Source organism: Mytilus galloprovincialis, chromosome 9 (genome assembly GCF_965363235.1).
Source record: "Mytilus galloprovincialis chromosome 9, xbMytGall1.hap1.1, whole genome shotgun sequence".
NCBI classification, from domain to species: Eukaryota; Metazoa; Mollusca; class Bivalvia; order Mytilida; family Mytilidae; genus Mytilus; species Mytilus galloprovincialis.
Genome location: NC_134846.1, coordinates 32687332 through 32711183, shown reverse-complemented (window position 1 = coordinate 32711183; position 23852 = coordinate 32687332). Strand labels below are relative to the sequence as shown.

Sequence of the window (23852 nt, the reverse complement as noted above, 5' to 3'; positions counted from 1 at the left end):
CAGTGTGCTTTTTACAGGCTTTGCAAAAACCTTTTGTTTTATTGCGAAAAAAAAAGACGCGTTAATCATGTATTAATGAAAGAAAAAAAAGAAGGACTAGTTTCTAAGATACTACATTGTTTACCAACATATGTTTGCGCTTACTTTTTTCAGTGAAGTCCTTTCAAGCATACTTCGTGGTTATTTAATTCGCCAATTCTTAAATCTATTCAATGCAGATATAGTTACATATATATGCGGGTGTATTATGCGTTTTTCTGAATTAACCTTCATCAAATATACAAATACAAAGATTTGAAAGCTATGTGTGTATGTATGAGTACCAATACACATTAAGGGCTTTATGACCAAATGGAATCATATACGTAATAGTCACATCCATGTGAGATTAATTTTGCATGGGGTAGTTAGTACCTTAGTTTCTACATAAATTCTTCACCTATAACATGTATAAGTGAACAATTTTTTTTATTCATAATTAAATCTTGTTAAACGCGCAGCACTGACTACTGGGCTAACAATACTTTGGGGGACGGTGGCTTTGTCTACCACACACTACACAATGAAAATAAGAACTTTTTTTCCTGCGTCTGAAATGATGTTCTAGATTTATCCCATCATTAATCATAGCAACATATTTGAACAAAGTTAAGCAGGAGAAATACATCATCGTCTCTACTCCCATATTTTCGTGTTATATACACGATTAAAAAGATATTTGCTGTTCACATATGTTTATTGCTGTAACCAATAGAAAACAATATCAATTTTAGTGGGAATTAATATTGTAAGGTCATTTGATTGCAGGTATTGCGAGACGTATTTATTTGACATTGTATAAATTAACAATAGGCGCATTCGTAATAAATAAATGGAAAGGAGTTCGAGGTATATTTTCTATTTTCTAACGTAAAACGAGTTCATGCAGTCTCTTGAATTGAAATAAGATCAGAGCTCTCACATATGGCATTCGAAAAAAACTATAGAACAATTTATAGACTGTAAAATTAAGAATGGAAAAGGTGAATATGTAAACGAGACAACAATCCAATCAAAGAGCAAATATCAACCGTAGGCCACGTACTTATGGGTTTTCAACGCAACGAGAAAATCCCACACTCGCAGATGGTCCTCAGCTGTAATATTATTTGAATTTGATAGACAAACATAAATGCTGTATCCATCTATTTGTTGTAACGGTTTCATATGACAAAAAATGATTAAGATCGATTTAACCGTGTTGATGGTCTCATAAAGACATGAGCAGTTATACCTCACTAACTTATCAGCTTCATAAACACAAGGGAAGACAGAGTACTTTTACAACACCATGTACACGTATCATGTATTTTTGAACTTTTAGAAATAAGTTAAATGAATAAATTTACTAAGCAATAATAAAACAATTTTAATAATGAAGATTTGTTTTTCTTTTCATATCACATTACTACATGCAGATGCATACACATGAGTATCTGATTCACTAGGTTTGGTTACTGATTGATAGTGCACTAAATTCGGATTCATCGATGATGGCATTGACTCTTCTGTTGATTCGTTTGTATGTTCACTCGATGATAAATGACTGTAAAGAATATATCTCAATTGATAAATATGTTCAACTGACGTCCGATTGTTTGACAATCATGTCTTCATGATATGTATATGTTAGTACATTTGCATTTTTGAAATATGATTAATTGATATGTTAGATTAGTAATAAACGTAACGATTTCAGTACTTTTGTTTTTGTAAATCATATCACATTACCATAAACAGATGTTGATGCATACACATGAGTATCTGATTCAAGAGGGTTGGTTAGTGAATAAAAGTGCACTAGACTCTAATTCATTGATGATGACATTATCTCTTCTGTTGATTCGTTTGTATGTTCACTCAACGAGAATTCATTGTTAGGAATAGATCCCAATTGATAAATACGTTCAACTGAATTTCTATTGTTTGATAATGATTCATAATTGTTGTAATTGCTTCCTTCCTGTTGAATAGAAGAGGAAATGTTTGGTGATTCACATGGAGTTGTGGTGCATGTATATCTATGTCTGCTGTCATTCATCTCAGGGATAATGATATTTGCCATTTCATTGTAATTTATATCGGCATAACTTGGTGAATATGTCCTATCTGTTATATTTTGATATTGTAGAATCTCACATGGAGGCAAATTTTTGCCTCGCTTTCGTTTGAGGCAAATAACTAGAATGACAACGAAAGCAGCCAAAAGTAACAAGACCAACACAGGCACGAAAACCATTGTGTATATTGAAAAATCCGCTACATAAAATAAGATTTACATAAATTAAGAAAAACTTATATAAATATTACGATGTATGGCTATATACGTATAGAATCCATAATCATATTATTTTGTATTCTAAAGCTAAATAACCGAACACAGAATATCGTGTGTTTCAAATCAAAGACATTCAGATTAGTATTTCCTCCTAAAATCGTGGCATTAAGAAGAGACAAATGAATATATGCTACAATTTTCAATGTCTGTTTTGACATGAATTATCATTGTTATGGTCATAATTATAAATAAACTATGTACAAGACGTTAAATTGTTTAAATACTAAGGTGTTTCTACCTCAGGAATAGATAACATTTGGAGTATTTGGCAAAACTGCTGGGAATTTATGGTCCACAATGCTCGTTAACTTTGTACTTTATTTGTCCTTTTTAAATCGCTTTTTATTTGAGCGTTACTGATGAGTCTTTTGTAAATGAAAAATGCGTCTGGCGCAAATGTAAAATTTCAGTCCTGGTATCTATGATATTTACTGCTCTAAAAATACTTGCATTGGACAAAGAAACCGTTACATTTAAATATAAAACGTTTGTTTTGGATTACGTCATTTTTGTTGGATCATTATATTCAGTAAAGAAAAGTCTGAAAAAATACGTCATTGGAGACAATTAAAACATATTATTACATATACTTTTGATTTTTTAACCCTATGTGCTAACATCGCCTATGCAAATTTTAAAATTGTTTGTATGCACATTGAACGACAAATATATGTGACGTATAAAATTTTCCTACGTCAGACACTAAAATCAATGAATGTGTTTGTAGATAGATGTCTTTGTTTTCTGTTAAATTGTTCCTTTTAAAATTGTTATACAATGATGACTGATAGTGGAATTAACTATTTGTGGATTCTTATAAATTCTATCAATAACTTTTGATCTATTTCTAATCTCGGTCTATATCTGATATTTATTCTTACATACTTTTGATTTTTTTAACCCTATATGCTAACATTGCCTATGTAAATTTTAAAATTGTTTGCATGCACATTGAGCGACAAATTCATGTGACGTATAAAATTTTTTGACATCAGACACACAAATCAATGAATGTGTTTGTAGATATATGTTTTTGTGTTCTGTTAAATTGTTCCCTTTTTAAATTGTTATACGATGATGACTGATGTACCCGTATGTTTTATTTATTATGTCTGTTTAGTTAACGCATCAATGTAAATATAACGGAATTTGATGAGACTGTCATTAAAGTGAAAGGGTTAGAGCTATAAAATTAGGTTTAATCCACCATTTTCTACATTTGAAAATGCCTGTACCAAGTCAGGAATATGACAGTTCTTGTCCATTCGTTTTTGATGCGTTTTGTTATTTGATTTTGCCATGTGATTATGGACTTTCCGAATTGATTTTCCTCTAAGTTCAGTATTTTTGAGATTTTACTTTTTATATATATGTTGTTCTGGTAATCAATCGAAAATAAACAAAATCAATTAAAACCAATACCGGTCTTATACATGTTACATTGCTTCTCGTATTACATTTATATGTTATATGTTTATAGGTTTTACGTTTATAATGCTTATTGGTAACTAATAAAGGCAACAGTAATATACCGCTGTTCGAAAGTCATCAATTGATGGAGAGAAAACAAATCCGGGTTAGAAACTTAAACCAAGGGAAACATATAACTTAAAAGAGGAAAACAACGAAAAAACAGAAACACTAAAGCATGTTAAGTGCAACAAAAAAAATCAAACGACAATATAACACATACAGAAACGATCTATAAGATAACAACTGCCTTATTCCTGACTGGGTACAAATATGCGGTTTACCTTTAAAAGATTCATATTGTTTATGAGTTGTTGAGGTATGGTTTGACGTCGATGACTGATTAGCTTGAAGTAGAAAACATATTATGGTTAGAAAATATATGAAAAAGTAGAGCATTATTTATTTCCTTAACGATATTAACGTTACGGTAATGATTTGAGAGTCAAAATGAGCATCATTTAACGACACAAGAAACAAACAATGCAAATCAATGAATTACAATAACGTATATGATTAATTATGAATTATTGGGATATACATTATATTCACAATCAACCTTTCATTTTTCTTAAATATTTGTAATATATTTTTAAGAACCCAAACTAATTGTTGTGGTTTCCCTTCGATTGATAAAATATTTGCAACGTGGGGGATATTGTAACCTGTTTATTGTTTTTGTGTCTGTCTGTTTACGGCATTGCTTGTTGTAAGGAACCAAAAGGACGCAAACAGTACCACACACACACAAATGACGATGGACAAGACGTGGTGTTATCACAATTTTGCATTATTTGAATAATACAGACTTTGACGTGTTAAACAAGCTCTAATATCTTTAAATGAACATTTTGGGAAGCAACACATGTACTCACCATATCTGTATATTTTATAAACAGAGGCTCTCCATGTTTCACCGCATTTCATTGTAACGTGACCTTTGCATAATATGTTGCAATCTTTTTCTCTTTTTATTTTATACTGTTTGGAACCTACTTGTCTCCCATGACCACAAAAAAACATTCGTTTCCGTACTTTAATTAAACGTAAACAAACAAAATGAACAGACTTACAATAAATGAAGATTAAAGTTATCGTATTTATGTTACCATTTTACTGAGTAAACTTTTTTTTTGTAACAGTGTTGGTCATACGCTAGCTATATTGACCTTTAGTGAAGTTAATATTAACATGTCAAAATTTGGAAATTTTACCAGCTGTCAAATGGTTTTAACCGAATCGAACAAATGTGAAAAAAAACAATATGCATGTGTAAGTCTTTTATTAGTCATATTGGTCCGACTTGCATGTTTACAGTCACAAACACAATTTAATGATTTTTTTACTTTTATACAATGAACATTATGCATAAATCAAAAGTAAAGTTAATATACGTATTTATAGATATAATAAGATATGGTATGAATGCTAATGAGACAACTCACCGTCCAAGTGATGATTAGTAAAATTCAACAACTATAGGTCTAAGTACGGTCTTTAACGCGGAGTATTGGCTCACACTGAACAACACGCTATAAAGTACCCAAAAAATGACTAGTGTAAAACCATTCAAACAGGAAATCCAACTGACTAATCTATATAAAAAAGCATGTTTATGAAAACTATGCCCTACCTCTGTTGCAAAATATTCCAATTTTGTAGATTTGCAGTGGTGAAAGCAGATTTTGGCGGACATTTCATAGTTTCGTGTTTTAAAAGGTCCGACAGGCAATAACCTTTTAGTGATATCTTCAAAGCAACCAATGTATATATAATCTGAAATTTTATTTAGCAGAAGTATATTATTCAATTAAATATTTGATATGATATTGATTAAATGGAAATCACAAATTGTCAAGTGGTATCTAAAATACACTTAGTAATATTCAAATTAAAATTTAAATGCTTAACATTTCAAAGACAAATTACTGTTCTGATTTCCATATTTGTTTTGTAATATAATAGATAAAGCACTGAAATATACAGTAAAATCAATTGAAAACACTTTTCTTACAAAATTGACAAGCAAAGCATGCCTCCAAAAACATGGAATAGTTAAATACGTTTACTCACTTTGTGTGAAACATGTCAATGTTTTCATTTAAGGGATGTATATATGCAGAGAGATGATACAGGGCTACCCACTTTATCTCGCCTATCTCTGCTCCATTTTCCTCCATAAACATGTATACACATGTTAACACCCTTTCTATTGACAATTGTGGTTTTCAAAAGGCGATTTCCGATCAAACCACAAAATCTTTTGATACGATAGGATTTGTTAGTAGTTATTCTATCCTTCTACCATATACTTATATGAACTATTTGGTAGCTCATATATTTTATTTTACATTGTATTGGACAACGCATGAAGGAGAATTAAAGAAGATGTCCAATTTCAAATCTAATATATTCAGTGTAAAAAAAATCACATACAATAAAAAACAAAAATATGAAAAACGTTAACGTGTGATACATTGTGTAAATCTTGTCCATGATTATCCAACAAAATCATCTTAATGCGTGCATTTCCTAAAAAGGTTGTTTATTTAAATTTAGAAATAAGACCCAATGATTTCCGTCGTCTGCAAAAAAAAAACGAAGCTGTTGAAATAACCTGCCTATATGTAGTCTGATTGTGCATTTCCTATTCTAATGCAGTTATTTTTTTTTTTCAAAAAAAGAACTTTCTTTTTAGTAAACCAATATCAAGTAGCATGGGATGTATGAGATATGAGATTCAAAAACAATTCTAAAGTCAACACACACTACACAACAATGCAGTGAAAACAAATCTTTCATATAGTGAAATCCTCCAGATAAGTCATTTTGATCTGCATTATACTGATACAAATCAAGTCGGGAAGGCACATAAACCACGTTCACGTTGGCTTATATATGAGTTTCTACAAATTCATTACATAACTAAATAGTATTTAGACAATTAAGCGTCAACTAAACGTGTGTCATAATGTAAAAATTATCACAGACATACAAATGTATGGTTTTCATTTAAAGCACTTGCAAGTTACTATTTGAATGTAGATAGGTAGTATGACAACGACCGACAAAAGCCTTTCTTGATTCCATACCATACCCATACCTTCAGTATTTTTAGCTGTATTCGTCAATGCTATTACTATTAGCAAGAAATTACCCTGATTTTTCTTTTACACATCTAAAGTTTTAGGTTAAAAAATATATTTAATTGAACAAAGGAGCAGACTAGGTTCATGTTTATTGGCATTGAATTTTATACCACATCTTCTTATATTTGAATCTTATTTTTGGTGGTTAAAAACAGAGCGTGGTTTGCATGGTTAGATATTGACTTTAAATTGGCATTATAGAGGACATATCGTCCTCTATACTGTCATATAAACATGCCTAGAAATAAATGTGGATAACATGTTGTAAATTTGCGATTTGAAATTAAAGGCAGATGATTCAAATAATTAAAACACGTTGATTTTACCTTTGTTGTTGAAAAAGTACTTCTTTCATTATTAAAAACATGATAAAACATTTTACTGTATAGAAATTCCACAGAAAGCTACTTCGGGCATTGTGTACATGTATGAAATTGATTTATAAAGTCTTCCCAAAGTACAGTGGCAATGATTGAGCACAGTGATATATTTAAGTAGTCTTAATCAAATTAATATGTTCTGTTTCTAGTATGGACATTTAGCTATTTAAGTGATTGAATAACACACTCTGTGTGAACCTGCATAACAAATTTAAAATTACGAAAAATGAATTAAACACACTGATTAAACATTATCAAGTATAAGACATGTGTCATTAGTTCTTTTGTTTTAGCAACACAATAAAAACATGAGTATGGGTTGCTGTACATTTTCAAAAATGTCTAAGACTAAAAAATTGTTTAATGTAGTAATGAAGCTAAATATAAACATGTTGCTTAACTTTTTATCATTTTATAGTTCCAAGAACGCGACAATGTATAATGACGTCACATAAAAAGTTCATGGCAAAGTATCTTTCTATAGATCATTGAATATAACTCGAAAAATGGACTGCATTCTTATAACCACAGATAAAAAGTTAATAACTTTCTGCACCAGATAAGCATTTCGACAATGAAGGACTCTTCCGTGATCTCGAGGCCAAACTATTTGAAAATCCATAACTTATAAAAAGTATTTAGAGCTATAAACCGAAAATTACAAATAAGTATAGCCAAATCCGAGCAAGGAATCAGAGCTGTGCACGGGGTAGATACATTCCTTAATTTAAAAAAAAAACTACAAATATTTTGTAACAGCTAATTTTAATAACACAAAATCTGTATTTTCGTTGACAGTTCAATTCAGGACGGTATGAACCAAAATGTGTAGAGGCATAAACACAATAAATACGCTAAAAAAATCCATGGCCATCATTGACACAATCTAGCTACAAGTGATCATAAGCATGTGATGAATCTTCTGTCCTTGGTGATCGATTTTGATTTGTTGTGTCATACACAGCATCAACTGAATGACTGTATATATGTTCGTTATCATCTTTTGGTCTGCATACTTGATTCAAAATGTCATATTGACCATCCTTATTTAGGATATAATTCCCTTCTTCACTTGTTTCATGATTCTGAATAGCATGCTCTTGAATAGATTTACCAGAGTTTTTGATTTTTAATGATTGAGAATGCATGTCGTCTCTGTGTTTCGTCCGGTCAAATCCAGTCTCGGCTGGGTCAAGGACAGTATACGAATCATCATTAACGTTTGGTTCTGATTTGGTTCTGTCGAATCCTGTTGCATCCGGGTCAAGAATGTCATAAGCACCGATACCAATGTTACTCCTTTTCGAAGCTTTCTTATTAGCTTTATTTTCAATTGATTCAATTTTGTTTTTCATGGTTATTGAATGCGTGCCTCCATTCTGGTTTTTCATTTCATCGGTTGTCTCTGTATTGTTAATGGCGTGTTTTTGTAAAGCTTTGTCACAGTTTTCGTGTTTTACTAATTGAATCGGTACTTCATCTCTATCTTTCGTCCTGTCAAATCCTGTCTCAGCAGGGTCAAGGACATCATACGAATCAGCTTTTATATTTTGTTCTGGTTTGGTTCTGTCAAAGCCTGTTTCTTTCGGGTCTAGAATAGCATAAGCACCAACAATAGGATTGGTTTTGTTAAGAGCTTTGTTATCTGATATATTTTCACTGAACCCAGAAGTGTTTGTCACGAGTGTAGAGTTTTGGTCTTCTGGTACTACCAATACTGTATAATTGTCATTGGACACTCGAGCTGCTTCTGAATTAACTAATACTTCTACTTTACCATTAATTGTGTCATTTGTCTCTATCTGGAGCTCATCATACGCCTGGTTATGATTGTAGGCTATTAATTCAGTGTAAGAAAACGAATTTCCTTGTCTTTGTTCATTTTGGTTACCAGTTACGCTCATATCTGCAGCATTTCGATATGTATTTGATCTTTCCCTATTTTGTTTTCTGAGTAACCTGAAAAAAGAAGTATAGATTAGTATTGCTAAATGTAATTTTAAACATTTGCTTTAATTCTACAATATCTGTTCAACACTTGGAACAATATAACAAAAAGCCATACATTTATGTTTTGCTGCGATGCATGTTAATAAACACATGTGAACATGGTTTTGAACAGGTTGATCATTTTCTTATAAAATATTGTCGAAACTAAGACACCTGTCAAAAGTCCAGATGAAACTAAGACAATTAGAATAATTAATTTATATGATAGTTCATATCACTTTTCAAAGTTATTTATTGCTACATGTAATTGCTGTAATCATGGTAAAAGGAGATTTAACAATAAAGTACCAAATCTGACTGATATTCAATGCTAACAAATGTTGCAAGTTACAATGAAAATAAGTATTAAAGTAATTCAAGTTTCGTGAGTTTGATTTTTTGTGTTGATAATTACATTTTAACTTTATCAATATAACTGTGCTATGGTGTACTTTAAAACACTCTGTATATGGAATGGGAATTGAGGAGGAAGCTGGTTACCTGTTTTCGAATACAGTGATTTCTTGACACAAAACTTATAGAAAGACTAACCATTGTTGAAATTCGTATCGGAAATCAATGTTCATGTTGTTTCAGTTGTTAACAAATAGTCCGTTTATATGTACTTTGGCGTTTGTTTTTGTTACACTTCAATGTTTCCATTGTGTTTTTGCTTTCCTCAAATAATGGATGTGTTTCCCTGGGTTTTAGTTTGTTATCCAGATTTGTTTTATCTCAATTGATTTATGACTTTCGACCTACAGTTGCCTTTTTTTAAACTACAATGAAACATTTTTGGTTTAGCTTTCCCGTGATATGCAACCTAATTATACATATGTAATGTAAATTATACTACAAAAAAAAAAAAGAATCAAAAGCTTTCCATTCAAATGCAAGTAGCCTATATTAACTGTATAAAATGCGACAGTTGATTTTATAGACAAAAAAACAATTATAGACAATTTGGTAGTACAATTTCCAACTACTGATAGACAATTGAGTAAACAGCCAATGGAAGGTTTGTTTTCTTTGGTGATCTGTTTGAATACATATCTTACTATATGAAATATATTTCAGTTTAAATTTGAAAATTAAAGGAAATCACATGTATATATACCTTCTTCTTGATATAATGACACGGCAAATAGCAACAACGACTAGACAAGATACACCAATTCCTATACCTATAAAAATGTAAAGGTATAAAATATACACTTAGTTCAAAAGAAGAAATCTACATTCTTTACTCGCAAATGCACTTGTAATATTCCACATAAAAGAGAAAAAAAAAATGTATTATCATCAAGTTCAAACGGTGCGTGATGAGTGTCTCATGCTTTATATGCGTCACCCGTTGTAGACATTTATACCCAATGAACAACAATATGATACTATCAGTCAATTTTAAATTTTTAATTTCTAAATGCAAATATTGTAGGCCAGCTAGACATTTTCGACCTCAATATTGATCTTGAAACTTTTTAAATCATTTTTTGTTTGAACATTTGTTATACTTCTTTAGTTTAACCTCACATAATTACATTAAGATATTCATAGATTACAAATCCATTATAGAAGGGTTATCTAATGTAGATTTCTACTATTTTATCATGTATGCCAGTACATCAGTAATAATGTCAATATGCTGTATGTTGTATTTGGTGTAAATGGAGCATGATGCATTTTTTATTTATTGTTTTTTTTTTTTGATTTCGTAGGTGTTATACTTGTTTATGTCTTTTTGTCCTGTTGTTCGTTTGTGAGTGTCTTTTAAGGACAGTTCATATTTTGTACAAACATGGCTGTTTTTCTTTACATTTTTTGCTTAGATAAAATGAAATATAAAATTACTCCTATAAAACATATTACTTATACCTGCCAGTGTTGCATTGTTCCCTGGATGGGTGGGTAATCCTTTTGTTGGTGTTTTTGTCTCGTTACCTTCATGTAAAAACATAAACATTATAAGACATTGTTCAACAGTGTATAATTAAAACATGTTGAAATAAAGAATTTGTTACATACAGCGTCTGTTGTTACATATATTAAACTTTTAGATGATTTTTTTGCGGAAATTCGCAACAAAATAAAATTTAAAAATCGAATTCAAACTGTAGAAAACTTTCGATCGGTAAATCTTAATTGATATGGTATCAAAACTTACAAAACATGAAAATAACATTCACTTGTCATAAACATGATTGATAAACAAGTTTGTGTTTGCGTTGAACTAGTGATAACTCTGTACTTGGTTTACTCAGTGTTTTTGTTAGTTGTTTATATAAAGCTTTGTATTGATCTGATGCTTTTTACAACTTATTATTATGCAATGGCTCATGGTAGGGAAGAATTGAGTGTTGCCAAGCATGTTTTACTCCGCCACACAAGTTTCTGTCCCAAGTCAAGAGCCTGTGATTCAGTTATGTATCAATTGTTGGTTTCCTTTTGTTTTGTTAATACATTTTTGAACTTTTTCATTTTAACTTTTGTCACTTCGGGGCACCTATACCCTATTATGCAGTATGTGTTTTGCTAATTATCGAAGACCGAATGTTGATCATGAGTTGTCATTTGATCTCTGTTGGATATCTATCTTATTGGAAATTATACCACACTATCGTATGTGTATAACACAGCAGTTGGCATTCGATTTGTCAAACCACTTTCTAAAACGCTAACAATTATACATTTCTGTGTGTCTCTCTCTTCTACATATATGTTATTCATGATACTCAATAATATTTCTTACAGAGGCATAATGATTGTATATGGATCCCCTTTTTATAATACTGATTTGTATAATGAATTTAGTGCGATGAGTTGTTTTATGGAATTTCACCCAAAGCTAAAACTACATGAACATATGTACAACCAAGAAGCAGCCTTTATATAAATTGTAAATACGTTATTACTGACTTAATAAAAACGAGAGAAAAATCGTTTAATGTTAGTTTCGAGATAATTTCGATTTTATGTATTATGTGCCAATACTACTGATATCAATTTACAAAACAAACATACAAAGACTATGCTATTTGTCATGACTAACTATTTGATGTATACCTCGTTCAGACGCGGATGAGGTTATATATCCAGGGTCGTCTCTTGGCAGTTTACTTATAGCAGGAGGAAACACGGAAGTTGTAGTCATCTTTGTAGAAGGACGAGTTGGCTGAACTGAAAATGTTTTTATCAAAATACCTATTTTGCAATATTATTACCTAAATAAATCGTGTTTCACGGGAACTATTCTTTTTTTTTTTATGTATCCGAAACGATACATGGGTTACAATATGAATATATAGTAAGTACAGTCAATTGTATGTACCATTTGACACATTACATTGCATAGTACAAACACATAGTAGTTACATATGAAAGAAACTTAGACATTATCATATTTGAACTGTTTTGTCTTCTTTAGGCAGTAATTTCTAAATATGTTCCCCATTTTGGGAAAGTTGCAAACAGTTTTAAAGTCGACATCATACACATGAACTCTGTCTATTTTTATTTCACACTAATAGATTTAGAGAAACTTGCGTTGTTTTGTCTGTGTCTTTTCAAATTTACCTCGTCGGATTTGGAACCGTTGTCAAAATGTATACTATCCATGAAACCTACCTGTAGTTTCAATGATCAATGCTCTTCAACTTTGTATTTGTTTGGCTTCATAACTATTTTTATCTGAGCATCACTGATGAGTCTTATGTAGATGAAACGCGCACCTGGCGTATTAAATTGTAGTCCTGGTACCTTTGATAACTAATAATTCAACCCATGAACCAAATTATTAGAATTTACTTCAATGTACCAAAACTGTCTCATCTTAGATTATTAAGTGAATATAAAGACAAAGAGGGACGAAAGATACCAAAAGGGACAGTCAAACTCATAAATCTAAAACAAACTGACGACGCCATGGCGAAATTATTACATCCGTACCTTTAAGCTTGTATACGGACGCGTTGTCTGTACTACCACATTTTTCATCGTCATTTCCATTGCAGTTGTTGTTGCATTGTGACTTGTCCCGTTTATATTTGTTGTAGGACTCAATATCTGCCACTTCTCCACAATAGCAATCACCTACATTCTACAAAGAACATTTAATTACTGAGATCCATCAATCAATCGCATGACAGATATAGACAACGATATCAATTTAAACGTAGAAACCAATACGAGCCAGACAAAATACATGGTTTTGCGTAGTCAAAACAACAAATATTAATTAAGTGTAAATTGGGTTTGGAATTATATTTGAGAAAAAGCAAATACTTTCGGTTCTTTATGTTTGTTTTTTTTTTGATAATTTTTTTTGTTAGTTATTATGTGTGCTTAGTAGCGATTTGATAGACCAAGCCTAATCAAAAATATTTTTACGATGTCTTTTCTTTAAAACATTTGTTAGTTTAATCTCTGTAAAAAAAGTACGAGGGAAGGGTTGGTCACTCATAATGGCAATCAATACAGTCACAGGGGAAGTCATGACATTGCTAACGTTAAATGCTATTTGCGATACGTCAAACTGTGACCTGTCGAGAAAAGATTCATTTTCGACTGATTTTATTATGATTTAAACTGATTTAACTAACGCGAGTTCATGCATCCATCTTTTGTAAAATTGCATTAGGTTTGATTACGTATTAAGATTATTTGTACCAATGTTAATGAAAAAGTCAACATTGATTTTTTTTTTTAATTTAAACAGCAAAAATGCTGTTAATTTCTTAAACTACTGAAACATTGTTTATTTTTGATAACTTCCAACGAACCGCGGTAAATATTAAGATTATATGGGTGTACAGAGGAATTTCTAAATGATTTTCTGTTGAAAGAAAAAAGTTAGGATTTTCGACCTCTTTTATCTCTCAAAGTAACACAGAAGGTATATTTGTTTTTACATATTTGAATTGCTCAGGTGAAGAAAAAAAAGCTTGCATGCAAATTTTCTTAAAACATTCATCATTGAATCCAAATAGTATCGTGTGCCCTAAAATATGTTTTAAATAGCCATTTTGCTTTTATGTTGCTGTCAAATTTACAAATGTAGGACCCTGCTATTATGTGTTGTCATATTTTGTTTTCTATAATCATTTATTGATGAAGTATAAAAAAAACATTGAATTGATTTTAAATGTTTTCTATTTTAGTATTTTATAAAATTCTATATAGTATAGACTGTTTTTTAACGTAAGAAAAAAATTGTTGCCACACTTATATGTGACTGAAAACAAACTATTTGTAAAGTTAACATATTATAACATTATAAAAAGATCTCATACTATTAAATAAAGTGTATTATAACAATGATAATTGTTGTATGGTATTATGTACTAGATGTTATGAAGCGTAAATGTTTTCTCTAACAAAGTCTGGTATGTAAAACAGTTATCCCACTCGGACTTGATGTGTCAGTATAAAATCATCCTCCCGCCTTCGGAGTGATCGTACACTGACACACTCCGTCCTGAGTGGATAACTATTGCTTATTCAAGGCAGTCGAAATCATTGCGATGTTTTTTTTTATTATTATTGCGCAAAAATGTGACAGGGTTAGAATCGCATTTTGTATTTTTTATATAAATTTAACATGAATTTTTCACAATATCTCAAAAATAAAAATTGCATTTTAGTCTTAAATGACAAAATCGCAATAATAAATGCACGCAATAATTTCTGAATATACAGTACATGTAAAGTTATTGTTATAAACAATCTCACCTGTGTTCCAAAATAATTAAACCTGTTTTCCCTTGTACAAACTTTATAACATATTTCTGCAGACATTGGATTCTCAGGATGAGGTCCATCCTTTAATATCATTTTACCACTTTTCCCATTGTTTTTGTTTTTATAACAACCTGCATCAGTATATAACTCAACTGTGAAAGAAAAAAATCTAACACGAGTAAAGTATATTCGACATTTGAATAAAACATACAAGAAAAAGGAATTATCAATTAGTGTTGAAATTGTCTAGTATTTGTCAATCGAAACAATATCATTTTCAGTGTATGTTATGTGCGAATCCTTAAATGTCATTTGCACTGTATCCGTGATGAATTTCTTATGTAGAATGATAAATAAACAGACGATAAATTCACAATTTTTGAATAAAATACGAAATAATAAACAATATGTACTGTTTTTATAAATTCATGATTAAATGTATTTGATGCGGACGGATTTTAGTCGCGCCTACAGCCATCCAGGTGTAAAATTGATACACAGATAGATAAATATTAAGAATAGTTCACGAACAGAGCGTGCAAGAGTTTTAAAAGTAGCAGCCACGTTTTATTTGTAGAAAAATGTACCTTTTAACATTATTAATAATGCACATAGTATATCTTAAAAAAGGTTTTGTTGTTCAGCTTGTTGATATTGAATCAAATTACACTTTGTTGTTTTGGTGATGCGATTCATGTTTACTGTTGAATAATGATATCAGACATATAGATTCTTACACTGCAACAAGTGTATTACAATATTTCTCCACTCGAGACAGTTAAATTTTATTATTTAAAGCGCGAGGCTTGCCGAGCCCTTTAAATAATAAAATTTAACTGTCGAGAGTGGAGAAATATCGTAATACACGAGTTATAGTTTCGGAATCTGTTTCTCTAATACTTTTTATCGTTCTTTTTCAAAGATTTTCAGAAAATTGTGCTCTTTATATGCGACGTCATCAGGCAAGGTCGCCTTTTTTCATGACGTCACAATAGGAAAATTGAGAAGAAAACAAAACATTTTGACTTCATAATCAAATTTTGACTAATCATTTGCCGAGAACAGATTTTTCACTAGTGAGGAGAAATATTTTTCTCACACCGGTCAGGAAATGTGAAAATAGCACAAAAATTAGAGAATTTCATTTTCACTGTAGAGCGATTCATTACTGTTGTATATGCGATGCATTTTCACAGAAGGATTTCAATTGATTTTCATTATACAAATATAAAAAAAGAAGATGTAGTATTATTGCCGATGAAACAACTATCAACAAAAGACCAAAATGACACAAACATTAACAACTATAGGCAACCGTACGGCCTTCAACAATGAGCAAAGCCCATACCGCATAGTCAGCTATACAAAGCCCCGATAAGGGTCGTAATTTAGCCGACTCTCTAACATAATTTATTAAGTCAGAAGGATTGATTATATACGCATATTTTGTGAGTGAAAGTCTGAGGTAATGAATCAATAAATTTCGTAAAAATGGCATTTATTGCTAATATTGTCAATTCTATATTCTCTGATAATCTGTTCAGACCCAGATCTATATGTATGATTAAATATATCCTTTCCTATGACACATCATCATTGTATACATATATCTTGGACAGCAAAGGTGGCAACCATTTGATTTTCAGGGGAGGGGTATGGCGGATTCAGAGGGAGCGTAAAGGGCGTACGCCCCAATCTTTTGCTTGTACTTTTTTTGTTGGTAAAATGATTAATTAGACTAGACTTCGTGAACTTTGCCGTGTATTTAATTTTTATGAGACAATTATTTACTGATAAAGATAGCAAGCATGACGCCTTCAAAGCGACAAAGCATTGAGCAATAACGAATTAACTTCTATTTCAAAATTCCGACTAATAGAAAATAATACTCTATCACACTCTCGTGAAGAAAAAAAAGTTCCACACCAATATTATTTACCAACGAACATGTTTCACCCTAAACGCTCTAGCCCATTCACAACATTGCTGAATAGTGATCTCCAGTCAGTAAGCTCTAGATATAGATTTAAAGTCTTAGGTATGGACCATTTGATTTGAGGGGGCAGTATGAGATAGTTTAGAGAAAAAATTCTGACCCTGATTTTGCCTTTAAAATTCTGTCCGTACCTGGATTAAAAATGATAATCTGGGTTACTTATTTGCTATTAGATAAAAATATTTTTCAACAGAATTATTTAGCATTGACCATGATGAATAAAAACCGGGCATTCTTTTTTAGGGGGGGGAGGCTAGGGGGCTACCTATTTGCTATTAGAAAAACAGTTTTTCAACAGAATTATTAAGCATTAAACATGATGGAAAAAAAACGGGCGTAATTTTTGTTTATTTTTTAGGGGGGGGGGGGGGGTTACATGTGAATCCCTTATCTGACTGGAATGTCTGTTTCGACGAACTGATATACTAATAATTTGTTCGAGGCCCGACTGCAACCTGCCTGCTGAGTGTGGCCTACATGTCTCCATGTGCCGATCGTCATTCACAACTTCATTGTAATTTCCGACTCATTTGTAGTATTTGGTTGATTTGGAACCCGCACTTCCGTTGTTGGTGATACATTCAAACCAAACATTTGGATAAAAATTGCCTGTAAATTTCCTTGAATAGCCGTATATCTTGTTTACAACAAGAAATATGTGAGGTTATGCTAATTAACTATACAACAATTGATAATTTTCCATGTCCATTTTTTACTGACAAATGATATATAAGTACATAGCTTTGGATCCATCCAATCATTTTATAGTGGACAATTAATGTAGAGAATACGGCACAAAAAATGTCCAAACCCCACTCTTTAACTAAAATGCATTTTACACTTATTTTATGTTCTTAAGCAAAAAAAGGTCCTAAAAAATCGTTCAGCTCGGCGAAATTTAATATTACGTCCCCTTTTCAAAAATTTCCAATCATTTTATAGTGGACAATTAATGTAGAGAATACGGCACAAAAAATGTCCAAACCCCACTCTTTAACTAAAATGCATTTTACACTTATTTTATGTTCTTAAGCAAAAAAAGGTCCTCAAAAATCGTTCAGCTCGGCGAAATTTAATATTACGTCCCCCTTTCAAAAATTCTGGATCCTCCCTTGGAGTGGGGGTGGTAGGGGGATTTGGAATTTTTTTTTAAGAGACAATTTGTTTTCCATTGAGCCAAAGTAATTTGTATTTTTTTCCAGGGCCAATCAAAACAAATATTTTTTTCATGTAGTGATCCAAACCTGCGAGGAGGGTGTTGGTTCATGCCCCCCCCCCCCCAACAAAATTTTGAAAAATAGACGTATACTCATTTTCAATAAAATATGAAATATTAATATAGTTTTTTTTCCAAAAAGAAATCTGTTGTTATATAAACTAATGTGCCTTTTCAAATAAAAGGAAGTTTTTAGTAAATTATAACTCAATTGTTAGTTTTTGGGATGGAAAAAAATTTATTCCACCAATAGCAACCCGTGTATATTTTTTTAAGACTATTTTAAGTTGATGCATGTCGATTTATCATAAAAAACAATAATCAAAATTCATCGCACCTCCAAAAATTCCACATCAGAAATGATTGCACTGTCAGTGATAATTCATCGCATCTATAGTTGAAATGAATAGCATCCAGTCAACAATATTATGTATTCAGCTGCTTTAATTACACTTTTTTTGGATTTTAATCTTTTTTTTTATTATACATTAGAAAGTTATATTCTTATTAAATTGTGTTAAAACATACATTTAAATCAATTATTTCGTACTTTCAAAAAGTAAACAAACGCATTTTCACCCGTCATCCTTTATATGTGCATAAATTGTTTATCGTTTGAAATAGTTCATTTTGCTGTCTAATGCATGGAAAAATCGTTTTGACATGAAATAAGGTCAACAGTGGTATACCGCTGCACAATTGTCATAATCAAATTAAGCAAAATCAAATATAGGTGACAAACTTTAACTAAGAGAAACACGTATAAGAGTAAAAAAAAACAACGGAACAATGAAACACAGAACTGAAATCGAAACAAACGGACTATTTGATAATAGCTGCTATATTTCTGACTTGGCACATGACATTTTAAGAAAAGACGGGTTGAACATAGGTCAATGGTTAGCCAATCTCTTGTTTATATGGCAATGTTAAAAACATAACTTTTTAAATTGTGACAGAACAACATGTAGAAACGTTGAGTATATAAAAAAAACAGTTTATTAACGTTTTGCGCATGCGTGCTTTAATATGTGACATGACATGTCTTTTTAACGATAAATTATGAATCTAGTGTTAATTCAATGATGATAATCCTTCAAAAATATATGACATGTCCAACATAATTCGTAGCCAAATGCATATATTATAAATACTAAAACTTAAAAATTATACTTTACTTGTGATTTCAAATGTTAACGACAGAGTACGATATTGGATTAAAAATGATTTTCGAAACACAATTTTGTTTAATTCTACCTTCGCTGAAATCTCCCATTAAACACGTAAACAAGTATAACAAATTATTATATTATATATTATAACAATAAATATTCCAATATATCTCTTCCAAACACAAAACTACAATTATCTTAAGAAAGAAAACGTTTTCAATTTGTGTCTGATACTGAGGATTGCCAATATGAAAACCAGTCATTATACATAACGTTAGTATCCGTCGCAACTTCCTCATCCGCGTTTATTGTTTATATTTGTAACTGAATACATGTATGCCTTTGTCATCAATATATCACTTTTAAGTCAGTATTTTACATTGTTTAACTTGAAAAATACGTGTTGTAAGATCACAGTTTTGTTTTACTTTTAATTTTTTAAATGTTCATCCTACTCATGTTTTGAATTTCTGTAAATATATTGCTACCACCCTCGTTATATATAGAACGTGTTGAAAATTTCGTTTCCTCAGACAAAGTTGACCATAGATTGATGAATTGATATGACTATTATTTAAGGCTCTTTTTATTCAATAAGCTCTTTGAACGTTTGAACGTTTCTTAGCTATTATTAGTGTTTTACTGAATAATGATTTGATATACGATGTCATGTGAGAAGAATCTCTGCAAAATCGCCAAGAAAATATGTCTCTCCAGCCTGAAGTTGTAATTTGAAAAATAAGCATCACGAGGTTACAAAGAGGCAAGTTTAGACTACAGATGAGACCAGGTTAGAAACATTTTTTTTTATCTTAATGTAGGTTCTACGTGTTCTGTTGAATATCATGTTATAGTTACGTGTTGAGTCACACATGTTATAATCAACTCGGGAAATAGTTATAAGTGTTTGGCAAAGATAAAAGAACCTTTACGCAAATGTGTACCACTTTCGAATATGTGTTCATTTACAGAATGATATTAAAAAGAAATGCTTTTTAATTAGCAAAAATCATTTAAAATAAATTCTTGCAGAATGATAAGTCGAAAAACATTTTGTTTACTTATACCAAACTACAAATATTCTGCAGGTTTTTTTATTGGCAGCAAGTTATTGGAGGACGTTTAGCAACAAAAAATCAATCAATCAAACTATTGAAATGCAGTGAACGTGAAATAATACACGATTTATATATAAACGCATCATAGATATCAGGATTGTAAAATTATATTTACGCAAGACGCGCGTTTCGTTTACAAAAGTCTCATCAGTGATGCTAAAATAGAATATGTTTAAAACGTCAAATAAAGTGCGAAGTTGAATGGCATTGAGGACCAACAATTCCTGACAGTTTTTCCTAATATTATCCACTTAAAAACAATACTGTAAACATTTCTTTATTTATAAGCTTACCGTCGTTGTTGCTATTACTTTCATCACTTGTATCTCCCATGTTTGTTTGTAATTTGATTACTATTCGCTGTTAACTTTTTCTCCAAAATTATAAAATGTAGTTTCAAAAAGATAGATTAGACAGAATAGGACTTGGTTCACAAAATAAATATAATACTAAAGTTAATATTCCAGACACAAATTATACTTGACGTAATAAAAGTACGTTCATAAGAAGTATCTCTTATATTTAGGAGTGTTTCACAACATTAATTCACTATGAGTGACATATCCGTCGAAGTTTCCTCATCCGTGAGTATTTTTAGTAAGTGTATACGTACAAGTCTTACCTTCTTAGTCATTGTACTTGTTTTTGTTAATGTAAAATAGTGTTGTTCAAATATTTATGATTTGAATAAATGAACAAGTGTCATGTTTGGAGCACCCTCTATATATAAATATAAATATAAATAGGGATATGTGGTATAATTGTTAACGAAGAAGCGCTAGCTAGCTAGCTACAACAGAGGCCAAACAATACAGTGATTTATAAGACTACCTCGGTATATACATGCTATAATTTAAAATGATATGTTCATGAATCAGGCCTTCACTAGAAAAGTACAATACATTGCAAATATCTTCATTAATTTTGAAAAACAAGATTTTTAGTTGCAACATTATGTTTCTGAAATTAACGGAAATTTTCAATTGTTCTATTTGTAGACAAACATAAAAATGAATCATGACTATACATGTACGTCTTAAGTGAGATATTTAAAAGAGAATGAAAAACAAATATAACAACCTGGTTAACATACACGGAATATTTATTATGTTGGTTCATGAGGTTACAGACCAGAGAAAGAGCTTGATTTTGACAGATGGATTATTTTCAAGAAAAAAATGCATTTTACTATGATAATATAAATACTAGTCCTGGTATATTTGATCAAGCAGAAAGTAAAACCCTGATATTCTAGAGTCTGAGTAGCATTTTTTAACACTACAAATTAGAGTTAATCTGTATGAGACGTGTTTAAAAGATAATTAAAAGATCTATATATTTTGTCTAAAGTTTTTTTTGTAGCTGATACAAATATTGACGAAAGTGGGTTCATTGCTCGTCAATAATTATATTTATTTAAGGAGTGACTGTAATGTTTTTTTCTGTCTTTAAAGAAATATCATAAAAATGTGGTGCACACTGAATAACGCGTGTAGCGGGTTACTTAACAGTGTGCACCATTTTTTTAAATGTTATTTCGAATATAATGACAAAATATTACAGTTATTTCTTAAAATTTGATTCTAAATTCCATAATTTTCCAATTTTCAGTTTCTTTATCTTCACGTTATAATCCAATTCCCTAACTTCCTTCTACTGAAAAGAAATGAGAAAACTCACGATCAATAACTTGATCGTGAATATCTTTAGATTTTTAGTGACAATTTTGTGTCGTTATTCAAATCATTTAAACTAGATAAATGTCTTTAGCGTTTGAGACATGTATAAAAATACAAATTTGAAGACCTATGTAAATTTTTAAAATTGTTTGTATGGACATTGAACGACAAATTTATGTGACGTATAAAATTTTCTGACGTCAGACACTCAAATCAATGAATGTGTTTGTAGACAGATGTTTATGTGTTCTGTTAAATTGTCTCTTTTAAAATTGTTATACGATGATGACTGATGTACCCATATTTTGACTATTTATTTGTTGTGTCTGTTTAGTTAACGTATCAATGTCAATGATGAGACTGTCATCAAAGTGAGAGGGTTAGCGCTATAAAACCAGGTTTAATCCACCATTTTCTACATTTGAAAATCAGGAATATGACAATTCTTGTCCATTTGTTTTTTATGCGTTTTGTTATTTGAAATTGCCATGTGATTATGGACTCTCCAAATTGATTTTCCTCTTAGTTCAGTATTTTTGTGATTTTACTTTTTGTTATGTGAAGTTGACATCTTGTTTTTCCAATATTGTTAACTCATAAAATTGTTGCGAGTTTTCATCAATGAATTTAAAAAAATATATATTGCTATTGCACAAATTTATTTGATTTGATAAAAAATGCACGAATATCGTGGAATACATGTGTTTTCAGAATTGTGCATAAACAAAAACAAATGTTACTACAATGATTTATCATTCATGTTTTAATTGTTTTTTTTAACCACGTGAGAAGTTATTTTTTTTCTCCAACCAATGTACGTATCAATATTCCTTGATGATAAATCTGAAGACAGCAGTCTTTTAAACAACTTTGTTATTCATCGAACAATTAGAATTTCTTGTGGGAAAAGAAAAGACAGTATTTACCAATTCTGAGTTGAAAAAAAGAAACTACTTTTACAACTTTTAATTTTCAAAAGCACATGTGAACATTACACAATATTAATATCAACACAATTAAAAACATATTTATACATTGATATGAATTTCCAAACATATATTCATATATTTGCAAGTATTACAATGAACTTTTGGAATAACATTGAAATTTGTAAAAATGTGATGTGGTATATAAATATTGTGGCTACTGGTAAGTTTTTCATATTACTCAAATTGAGCTTATCTCGGTATGGTGTTAGCATTAGTCATCAGTGTACACAACAATTTAATTTAACTATATTACGTTCCCATCTATAAAAATCAGAGTTTACACTCGAAAAATAAAGTAGATCTTTTGTGGGTTAGTAATACATACAACTAATGATTAAGAACGTGGATTTTATCATCAATATTAGGAATACATAATGATATCATCAATTCAGTTATTTCCCAATTCATTTGTATTCCCCATTTCCATTCCCAACTTTATGAGAAAAACTCTAATATTGTAAGTAAAAATGTGAGTTAGTTTAGCCTACATGTAAGTGTGATTTTGCATGATGTACAGGTACGAACTATAAAAATGGGGACGTTAAATTCGATGCCTCGTCTAGGAAGAGTGCAACTCTTTG

At 30.7% G+C, this 23852-nt stretch overlaps 1 protein-coding gene across 2 annotated transcripts; it reads right to left on the bottom strand.

The window, feature by feature from the left end:
* Positions 1-8124: 8124 nt before the first annotated feature.
* On the bottom strand, positions 8125-21182 carry LOC143044832 (uncharacterized). 2 transcript variants are annotated; one of them, XM_076217017.1, is made up of 7 exons: positions 20897-21182; positions 15093-15253; positions 13311-13461; positions 12429-12542; positions 11241-11306; positions 10483-10549; positions 8125-9335 (listed from the first exon to the last, which is right to left on the bottom strand). In XM_076217017.1, exons 1-7 carry the CDS (start codon positions 20934-20936, stop codon positions 8267-8269), a joined length of 1668 nt encoding a protein of 555 aa, XP_076073132.1. In that variant the 5' UTR covers positions 20937-21182; the 3' UTR covers positions 8125-8266. The 2 variants fall into 2 exon arrangements, with proteins under 2 accessions (XP_076073132.1, XP_076073133.1); XM_076217018.1 differs by lacking the exon at positions 12429-12542.
* Between the last annotated feature and the right edge of the window lie 2670 nt (positions 21183-23852).